We start from the raw sequence: 11,837 nt of genomic DNA on the forward strand, positions 1-11,837 counted from the left end.
TATTCAATTATTATGTTAAGATTGTGTAAGTTAATTGAAATTATAAACAACAAAAATTGTTATAAAACTATTTTTTAATTAATTTTTTTTATATATATAGAACGTCAATTTGAAATGCCGCCTTGGTTCTCGTCTTGTCTCATTTCGTTTCATTCCGTTTCGTTTCGTGAAGGGTGCTTCATATTTATGATTAAGACTGTTCCACCTCTCTCTTTTTAATAAATTTTCTATTAAATTTAATATATGAAACTTAATTCGCAAAAAGCGCTTTACTTCTAATTACTTGTAATTTGGAGATCGCTGGTTTTGCGATTTTCTCGTTCAAGAAAAAAAGCTTTTTAAATTCGTCGCGACATAAATGTGAATGAAATAAATTTAATATATTAATTTTGTTTTATATAATAAACTAAATAAGTGTATCTGTGGAAGGGAGCACGCGTTACAGTCTTTCCTCGAACGAATAAAAAATATCGAGATGAGGGGAAGAGAAGAAGAGAGGAAATAAAGAGTAAGCGAAAAGAGGAATCTCGCGAATCGTTGGAAGTAAATGCCGCCTTGGTTCTCGTCTCGTCTCATTTCGTTTCATTCCGTTTCGTTTCGTCGACCGGCTCGTCGAGGCGCTAGAAGAGCCGCCTTCGAGGGCCTCCATTACCGCCGACTCGCGACTGGAGGAAGACGGAAGTGGGGATGGAAGAAATAAGAAAGTGGAGAACTTGGAGTCGCAGCCGCTTCGTTTCTTCTCTGCAGCGCAAACGCCTTGCACGAATACTTGTTCGAAAAAACGGGGAGAAAATGCGGAAGAAGGAAACGAAGCTGAATACAAAGATTTTCTAGATGATGATGAAGAGACGAAGTTGAAGATAAAGTCGAAAATGACGTAATGATGGTATACTTAAGTAGATGAAGACGATGGCGAAGATGATGCACGGAAAGAACGGTTTGATTGAAGTATCTAAAAATTTAGCTAGATGAAAATTTAAAAATAATTTCATTGCACCATCAAAATAATTATGTAAGATGCTCAAACTGCTAGTGGTTGTTAGACACTGAGAAAAAAAATATTGCAATTACCATAATTTAACTATAATTTATAGTCAGTTTTTGGGACAATATGTTTTTATAATTGTTTTAACTATGCAAATATGGTCAATTGTGCTATTAATAATATTCACACACACTGCTTAAAAATCTGTGGTCTTTTCTTACAACATATTTTTTAGTTATTATTACCGCATAAATAGTACGTAAATTTAAGAAAATAGTTATATTCATTATAATTACAATTGCATTTATTGAATAAAAATGTTTATTCTATTTACCATTTATATCTTGATGTTTTACTATATCAATATTTGAAATTATCATAATTTATAGTACAATTTTTTTATATTTGTATGTGAAAGAACTATCATATATTATTATCATTAAGGTTATAACAGTAATAACCATAAAAATAGAGCTCCTAACCATCCAATTATAGTTGCAAATACTTTGCTCTTATTGTCAGTAGAATATCAAAGCTCTTTGCTCATATTTGAGCGTCTTACATCATTATTTTGACGGTCCAATGAAATTATTTTCAAATATTTGTATCTATAACTAAACTGTTAGTTCAGCAAAATCGTTCTTTCCACGAAGACGAAAACAAAGTTAAAGATAAAGATGAAGACAGAGATGAAGATGAAGAAGAGGAACCGAAATATTACAATGAAGAAAGAAGATGATTCGATCAGAAAGACGGGTGGCGGCGATGGGTCAAGAAGCGCGACGGAAAAATTCTGCATGCTGACTAACTGGCTTCATAAAGGAAAAGCCTTTTTATATTTTACGCACACGCATCGCAAGCACGCGGTAGCCTCAAAGGCGCGCCTTCATCCACGGGTTCCATCGATCCTCCCCCTTCCTCTTCGTCTTCTCCCGCTCTATGCCCCACAAGAGTGGTGGGCGGAACAAAGCCACCGGAAATCGCCCGAGTGGTACTTTGGCCTGGCGGTGGCGCCATCTTGTACCATTGGGTGCTGAATTTTATGGGGGAGAACGTGTACGCATTGTTCTTGCAGCCAGGTAGTACATGCGGGCTCTCTCCCCTTGTCCCGCTTCCATCACCCCTTTTACTTTCTTCTTAGCGTTGCACGTAAGCTTCGTCGCTCAGATCGCTCGTATTCTGAGTACGAAGGTTTGAAATTCACAAACTATAATAAGTAATACGTACTATAATCACCGCGATTGCAGCGTCTTCAGTGACGTCCTTGATGAATTTTGAGCGAAATGTTTTTAAGGAGATATGATCGATATTTCAAAATAATAAAAGATAAAAAAATTGGAGATTATTCTAGATTGTCTTTAAAAGCAGGTAATACAAAAAGCGATGGTTTATCATCTGGATCCAAAGTTATTTCAGAGTAAGAAATAATATTTGTTTTATCTGTGCTCTAATAGAAATAATAGAAATACATGGAAATGTATTATAAAGTAATGTATACAAAAATCTTAATTTTTTGTATAAGTATTTTAAGCGCTCAAAATGATTTATGTAAAGTTACATTGTAATGCAGAGATTAGTTGTCCTCGTGTAAATAAACAAAATATTTATCGAATCTTTGTAACTAATCAATGAATCGCAATGAAACTTTGCATAAGTTATTTTGAATATTTAAAGTACTTATATAAAAATATTTAATTTTCATTATTTTTAAAATTTTAATTTATAACAAAAAAATGATAACAAATAATAAAATTAATAAATTATAAAAATACATTTTTCAATAAAGATAGAATATTATAAACCTTTCATATGGTTCGTTTAAAATATAAACATTAATATATTTGAGAGAATCGATTGATCTCATATTTATTATACGCGTTAAAATGTTTCTATCGAACTTTGTACTCTGGATAATTTCTTTTTTTTTATAAATTAGACATATTTGAAGCTGAACTCGATAAATTCGATTAAACGAGAAAATAAAAATCTATTGAACAAATATAACTGGATAATTCTTTATTTTCTTGTTCCGTTGGATAAAGCCGAGTAAAGCGGCTAAAAATTCGCGGCTAAAAATTACGATTTGTGGTACGATGGAAAATTGAAATAGGTACTCCATTCAACTTGTCCACGTCTCTGATCGATAAGAGATGCTCCGTACATGCTTCTGCATAAAAGGAGGACAAGGTGGAGAGAAAGAAGGGAACGTTTATGTAGCCTATGCCTTTTACTTACACGTGTTGTACAATATTTACCTACACCCACCATAAGCATATAAGATCGGGAGAGAACTGCTTTCATAGGAATTATGTGTACGTAAAGGAAAGGTTGGCGATTTCTAAAAAAAGAACGGAGGTCAAGGTTTAACCATCCGGCTGATGGTGAAAATCAGCATTCATGATTCACAGACAAATTAATGTTTTGTCGAAGACTAATTCACGTAGCAATAAATTAATTACGATTCTGAAAATTGTTTAATTATATAGTTAAAACAGTTTTATCTAGGATTGATTGGTTTTAATATCTTTTTTATACTTTTCAAAGTAATTAATTCATAATTAATCAGTTTGTATCACATTGATTCATATTTGCTTGCTAAAGCACTAATCAGAATGTTCTGCCTTTTCTGAACATATCTATGCGCTTTAATCGTTATTTGTTCATTGATATCAAATTTTCGATACATTCGTTTCATTTACTTTGAATGTGACTTACAATTAGAGAAATATTTTTTAAATAATGTTGTGCATATAATATGACAATCATTCTGAAAAATTTGGCATATTGTAATTTTTGTAATTATCTAAGTCACTTGAAATTTTTACCTTACGCATCCAAACATCATTTCTTTTTCGATCTCGTCGAAAAATCATAAGATAAAAATATTTCTTTATTTATACAAAAGATAAAAACTCGTAAACGTGAAGTAGAAACCAAAAAAAAGTACACGTAAAGCTCACGTTAAGGCTAAATAAAACGATACGTAAAGACAAGTTCATTATTGAAGAATCGAGAGATAAGGGGCGGACTCGTGAACATTATTTATATGTTCGATATGGACAAAAGATGCAGCCAAGGGGGAAACACGTAGCTATATATTGTGGCAGGTCGAACGTGGTGGACGGGAAAGTGTAATTTCAGTTCGAAACAGGAACGGGAGAGACCGACCCACATCGAGGTTTTGAGTGTTTGTACTGCTGACGCGGCAATCCAATCCAATCCAATACCCGTAGCGAGGAACCCACTGTAGCGCGTATACATACATATAAACGAATCGTCTTTCTTTCTCGGGTCTTGATACTTTTCCGTCTGGCTTCCAATACAATTTCGGCTCCGGCTCGAACTGGCGGAAGTTCCGTCTGGTAACTGGACGCAACGCCATTTTCCCCATTTCTAATGATTCTCGAATGTTATATAAACCGATCACTCGACTGTTATATAAACCGATGATTTGTTTTGAACAAACATCGATTTTATTGTCTCCGAATATTCACTAATTATGTTTACTTGGTACATGGAAAAATAATATCCCTCCCCCCCTCCCCCCTCCGATTTCGATCGAACCACAAAATATTCTGCCATGTATCGCGTAATTATATTTATTCGGTTGAAGGAAATTCTTTGTATACACTTACATCACACTTATTTTACTTTTTATTCTTTACGTTTTTTATAAATTCTTTAAAGAACCATTTCGTTGAAGTATCTAAAAATTTAGATAAAAGAAGGATTTAAATGAAGATCTGAAAATAATTTTGTTGGACCATCAAAATAATTATAGAAAACTCAAGCATGATCAGAATGAACTGGCAAAATATTTTGACATTCTAGTAACCAGCTTGAGCCTCCTACATAATTATTTTGATAGTCTAATAAAATTATTGTTAGATCTGTATCTATCTGATTTTTAGATACTTCAGCAAAGCTTATAAATTTCCACGTAATTTTAAGTGTTTTATGTATATTTAAAAAACACAGAAAGAACGATTTCGGTAAAGATTTAATTAAATAAATAATTACGATAGTTTACTGAATCACATTTTCAGATCTATATCTAATTAAATTTTTCGATACTTCAGCAAATGATTTTTTCCGCGAAGAGAACGATATATTTTCAATAACTATTTCTAAAACATAATAAAATCAGAAAAGAATCTCTCCTTTCCTTAAAAATAAAATTGTTCTTAAACTATTCTGTACCTTGCAATGTTAATCTTTTTATACTTGAACATTTTTGTTATGTTTATTACTGTACTAATATTGCAGAATAATTTTTGAGGATCTAAATTCGTTTATTAATTCCTTAAACTATTCTCTGGTTAAATAATTTTAGCGTTCACGAACGATTAATGCGATGGATTTCGACGAATGTATCGCATATCGAAGATCTAATTAACTACCTATCTGAGCACACATAGTTCGAGTTTGGTTCGCGATAGGGTTGAAACGAATCGAGCAACACGCGAGCCGGCCGTAGCGGTGCATTATTATCATAAACGCAACAATAACGAGGGATGATCCGACGTGTAAACTGTTAAACCCTCCTTCCTTTCCCCTATCGGAGGCTGTGGGTGAGGATTACCGTTGGGGATCGAAATCGTTGGGCGCGGGCCGTCTGGAACCTACGGGGGATGTTATTGTTGCCGCGAAAGAATGAGAGGAAACGTCGGGGTGGAAGAAAAAGGGTAATGTACTCTCCCCCCCCTCTCTCTCTCTCTCACGCATATACAGATAACTGTATGGTATTCAAAAGCGAGATCACCCCTTCGGTCTTCGATGATATCGAACGGTGTTTGCCGACTCCTATTACGAGCTCGATTGCACCAAACTATACGATTATCGTGCGTCAGTGATAGCCTTTGTATGCACGGCCGCTGAATCCCGGGGGTTAAAGAGTTACGCCACTTCGCGCGAATGCTGCTGGCGTCGAAGTATGTAGTACGGTGACTCGAAGTACTGAGCAGAAATCACCGGACAATACAGAGCGTTCCTCGCCAAGCGCCACTTCCTTCAAACCGCGAGATCTCTCTGGTCAGTCTTTGCATCGATTCTCTCACGAAGGCACCGAGAGGGATCATTTATCGCGATCTTTCAACTTTGCACGCTGCGTATATTTATTGCCAGAGAAAAAGACGTAGTGAGATAGTTATAAAGGCTCAGCACGTTTTTTTTTCATGCAGTAATTGTAAAATATTCAATTATACGTATATATATGTTAATTCTATTACATACAACATTAACCCTTACCATACCATCTACAATTTGGTGCCTCATCAAGGGTCACTTCAAATCTCTTCGTTTTTTCACCTCTTCAAAATAATTTAAAAAATCTCTAAAAATTCACCAACATACTTTCAACTTTCTAGAATAAATATTGACTCTTTATTTTGGAAAATAATAAAATGTAGTAAAATTTATAATTACCGAAAGACTCAAAGAAACTTGCACGAACAGGAAGCGCTCGGTCACTAGTTACCCATATTAGTACGGTAAGGATTAATTCTATACAGATACAGTATGATTGTCCATCCATTAAAGTCGCCATCACTTGTGTTTTTCTCCATATCCTTGCGTAACCAAGTCCCATAAACTTAAAGTTCTGTCAAAGTAACGCTCTACTTAAGTGTTAATTAACTGAAGAATATACGCGCCGCGTGTGCGCGCAATCAATTCAATTAAAATTCAGCTCCATCCGTGGCGACACATCAAACAAACGTGATGCTTTCTCTTATTCCGGATTCCCCCTGAACACAACCATAAAGCAATGACAATCTCGCAATTCGAACGCTCGAGCGCTATGAATATTCAAAGGTGGTAATAGTCGTGGATCGGCAGCGACGTACTGTTTTGTCCTTTTGTCAGTGCAATCATTATATCTCGCTACCAATTTTTCTATCGACTTCTGAGAGAGAAGAGGGCGCGAGGGAATCGGACGTTTCTCGTCAATGGCAATATTGGAAATGTTTAAACTGGAAACAGTAGGTATTGACGACACACCGAGAGTGCCGTGTGTACGCCGTGCATCTCGCTCTCCTTCCCCGTCCAAGTGCGCTTTCGAAAATCCCTTATTAACGATAGGTCTGGTAGCGCTATTATGACGTTTCACGACGTGGCCGAGTGCTTATCGAGTGACGTTACCGAGTCCTACGCACGCTGCATATTATTTGGGAACTAGGGACACGCGCCGGCACGCTCCCATTCATCTAGCCAGCTTTATTGCGCCCGCTCTTGTCTCCCTTTCCCGTCCCTCTCGCATGCCTCTATGTTAATTATTGAGAATAACTACGTGTTCTCTGTGCAACTAATTCATGAAAATATTTATTGAGAGATTAAATCCTAAGCCGGATATACTTTTTGGGCCTTTATTGCCGCTCGATTATTTCTATATGCGCAAATATAGGTATATGGACTTTCCCTTTGCATATTTAATGTGTTCCCGCGTGCATTTACTTCCAGGTTATCGGAATGAATACCAGTCCGGATACAACAGTGGTTACAACAGCGCCAGTTCGAGTCATGTGCGTAGATCATGGGCATCATCAGGACCAAGTTATGGCATGCGTCAGTCGAATTATCCGTCTTCGGACTATCAGTATCATCGTCATAATTACGATAATCGCCAGCAATCCTCGCGGAACAATTACCAGAATACACAGCACCAGAATGCACAGCACGGCTACCACAGTCAGCGAGGGGTATGTTTTTTCATTTTTTTGTTTGTCTTACATTCGCATTTTCTATGTAATATGAACTGAACGGCGTATATGAAAAGAATTACTTGTGCTGAAGTGTAAAAATTTGGCTAGATGCAGATCTGAAAATAATTTTGTTGAAGCATCAAAACAATTAAGACAGTCAAACGTGATGAGAAATTTTGCGTCAAAAATTTTGACATTCTATTATTGTAACCAGATTGATCGACATATATCATTATTTTGGTGATCCAAAATTATTTTCAGATCTGTATTTAGATTTTTCAGATATTTCGGCAAGAAAATGTTTAGATTCAGCAAAATTGTTCTTTCTGTAATAAGAATTCTTGGAGGCCACGTAATACTTGCTAAATTAAGTAAAGAATATCTAATCAGTATTGAGAAAGCATAATTGAAATTAAGAGTTAAGCGTGATAAAACTGGGAAAAGAGAAAAATCGAAGTTAGTTGTTTCTTCTAAAATTGTGTTTTAATATTTTGTGTTGTAATTTTTGCTTTTAATTTTATTGCCAATTAAATGTGACTTTGAAATAAAAAGGTAGCTGAAACAAGGGCTTTTCGTTTTTTTTTCTAAACGATATTGTGAAATAAAGAAAACTATTTAACAAAGTACTACATTAAAATAAGACGATAGCTTTAGTTGAGATTGCTTATCTCATGTTATAGAATTACTCATCAACTCGGGGAGGAGGTGGAGGAAGTGGAGGAAGTGGAGGAGGTGGAGGAGGTGGAGCAGGAGGTGGAGGAGGCCACCGAGATGCATGGCGACGATCGATGTAGATGTTACAGTAAGAGGTCGACTAATTTTGTCGTACATCGTATAATAGTTAAGAACGATTTCTATAAGAAATCACCGCACACATAATAATTGTCTAGTTAATATTTAAGGATCATTGTCAAAGTACGCGTTCTAAAGGAATGCGTTAATTTGAATGCAGTGAGGCAGGCCGAAGTACTCGGAGAATTTTCAGTGCAATAAATACGCGATTATCGGCATTGCTCGAGCACTGCGTTTTTTGGAGTACTGCAAATCCCGAATGCTGCAGCGGATGTCTTTTCTAACGCGATGTTATCTCGAAGATAACATTACGTATTTCTGTTTATAATTTTTTGAAGATCGTGTACATGAAATATCAGTGTTTACAATTATAAATGTACACGCAGAATGCACGAAATAGTCATGAAACTTTTTTATTATAAATTGTATCTAAAATTATAAATAGGTTTATCTGACAAATTTCGAATAAATTTTCTGTGACCACAATCTTCGATTTATAAAATCATCATGGCAACGGAATGACAATTTTGTTAAAGTACGACTCAATTTCAATAAAAAAGAAAATTTTGATATCCATTTATGCTTTTCCTGTTAAATTTTTACTCTGAAACATTCCAATTTATCGGAAAATTCGTAACAGAGAGGAAACGCGCAAAACCTGACATAACGTGTATGTATTTGCTGCACTTGTCGGAAACAATTCATGACGTGAAAATTCATACCATGGATTAAATTTATGTCATATAAAAAAAACGTAAAAAGATTTACGAACGATCAGTCTGATACTTTCAAGAACGACAGATTAAATTGTATAATAAAAATAGATTTAATCTCATTCTTTCGTGAATTCTTTTATTACTTAAGTTATATATTGTTTTCTTATTGCTATGGTCTTTTTAATAATTTATCTAACGGTGTATAATAATTTATTGAACATCGCATGATAATGATGTATGAATATTGTACATCCTTCCGATACACAGACGTTTAATTACTTTTGCTTTCGTGTTTATAGACGTATCGGCGGAAGTCTGTCATGAAATTAATTTCAATATTGACGTTTTTCATCGCTTATATTTGATCAGGTTGCACGTTTATAATCAATTGTATATAGAAGGTATGGTTTTGCTAAAGTATATAAAAATTAGGTCAAATGCAGATCTGAAAATACCTAATTATTATGTAGGATGCTCAAGCTGATTGCTAGAACATCAAAACTGTTAACATTATCGTCATGCTTGAGCGTTTTACATAACTATTTTTTTTATCCAACACTCAGAATTATAAGTTCTACGAAATTCCTTTACTTTGTAGAGTAAAGAACTTCCTCTTGAAGTCATATATAAATGGAAAATTCTGACATTAACACGGAACTGATAAATGGTATTGTAGAATATTTTTTGGGGTGAACATAATTATCTTCAGATCTGTGGCCTAATTTTTGTATACTTCAGCAAAACTGTTCTTTCTTTACTATAATATAATCGATAGGATTTCTGTATTTCCTCATATTTGACTATTAGAACGGGTACGTTGACGAACATATAATTTGTGTATTGTATATTAATGGCTAACGCATTAAAATATTGGTTGAATTAGGGATATAAACGTCACGTCGCATTGGATTTTGCATGTGAAACTGCGGTGCGCAGCGATGCGTGCTAAATGCAGTGCCGGTGTATAGCGATAGATCTATGTATCTCCGAATGACCGAACAGGCATTTGGAATTCTCACTCTGTATTGAAATACACGATATTTCTTTAAATGAAGGCTACTGAATAACTGAATTATACTTATCCATAAATTCTTATATTTTCCTGTCATTCCTCGAACGAGTCGGTAAGCTCTGATATTAACCCCTAATAAATATTTGAGACTTTTTAAACATTAGGATATAATTAATATCGACTATAAAAAGATACGATTTTATATAAGAAAATAAAATTAATAAAAATTTCAAATAATTTAAATAGTTATCGACATTAATTTTCTTCTAAAGAAAAAGCTACGTGCAGATAATTTAATAGAATTAAATCAAGAACACATTGTACATTATTTAGGATAAAAGAATCCTATTATCCTTTTTTATGTTATTATTGGACATCTTATTGACTTTTTAGCGAAGCTATTTTCGGTTAATTAGGAATTTATGGACCGATAGATTTTTATTACTACAAATTATCGCTGTAAGGGCGAAAATACGTCTCCCCATACGACAATCGACGTTATCGCGGTTCCGTTATTGTCCCTTTGATGAAATAAAGCTTTGATGAAATCTGCACCGAGATCTACCCTAGGCTAGTAGTTGCGGTCGCTTATCAGGTACGCCGCTCTCTCGATTCCTCTCCATTGTCCGAAACTCTCTCAGCCCAGCAAGGCTTGTCGAATATAAGTCGTCGCAACGTACTTGTTCGTACGTGCATGGTTGTTGCGCGAAATTCGATTCGAAAGAAGACTGATAGAGCATTAAGAAATTTTATAAAATTTTTTTATTGTATTTTTTTCTTTAATACATATATATATTTTTTTTCTTTGCAATATTCACATACAGAATTTTACCATCTGCGCTACAATTTGTAAAAATGCGTGGAGCTGAAATTAAAATTGCCCGCAAAAATGTTGGAAGTCTGAAGCGACGCTCGCGAACTATACATGTATTAGTTGGCAACCCTAGATATATATATAATTATAGTTATTATTGCCAAAAGAAATGATTGCAATTAATAATTTATAATCATTTTTAGGTCAACTATAATTTAATATATACTCTCTAAATCTGATATCAGTGCCAAGTATGCCACTGGGTAATTAGTGACTATCCACTGATTCAGATTTAGTGAGTATATATATATATATATATACTATACGATCGTATATATTATGAATAGGCGGTTGAATCGCGGAATAGAAGGCAGTGAGGACTCTTGGGTGCACATGGAAAAGAAGGTCCAGGTGCGCCCTCACCTCGCGTGATCGCGTATGACCGCACATCGAAGTCCTCTTCTACCTCTCCCTCTCTCTCTCTCTCTCACATTCCCTTCGCTTTTTTTCCTCCTCTCCGTGTTCCCGTCTCATTTCATATACGCGCTCGCAAGAAACACGCACGAGAAACGTGCGTACGCGCGCTTTGCCGACTAACGTAAAAACGTGCGCACTCGTGCACGCGGACGCAGGCATCTAAAGCTTGAAGAACGAGGGGGGTTTGTTGAAGAGCCGTTGCGCGAAATGGATGGTGGATGTAAATGCCAAGTAGCCAAGTGCACGCCGCCTGCGGCTTTCTTCTACCTTCCCGCTTCGCGTTCCCTCTATCCGAGAATAACGCTGCCACCGTTTAATAAGCAGGCATTGCCCGAGAATCGTT

General features: G+C 35.4%; 1 protein-coding gene across 1 annotated transcript in view; it reads left to right on the plus strand.

Annotated features, from left to right (window-relative positions):
• Positions 1-8,561, plus strand: part of Rat1 (5'-3' exoribonuclease 2 Rat1) — a 35,918-nt gene extending 27,357 nt beyond the window's left edge. Inside the window, exons 16-17 of the mRNA XM_018518037.1 lie at positions 7,442-7,680; positions 8,364-8,561. Of these exons, the coding sequence (XP_018373539.1) occupies positions 7,442-7,680; positions 8,364-8,477 (353 nt within the window). The 3' untranslated portion in view covers positions 8,478-8,561. The remainder of the gene's footprint in view (positions 1-7,441; positions 7,681-8,363) is intronic.
• Positions 8,562-11,837: the final 3,276 nt, after the last annotated feature.

This window comes from Trachymyrmex cornetzi, unplaced genomic scaffold, assembly GCF_001594075.2.
Source record: "Trachymyrmex cornetzi isolate Tcor2-1 unplaced genomic scaffold, Tcor1.1 scaffold73, whole genome shotgun sequence".
Taxonomy (NCBI): domain Eukaryota; kingdom Metazoa; phylum Arthropoda; class Insecta; order Hymenoptera; family Formicidae; genus Trachymyrmex; species Trachymyrmex cornetzi.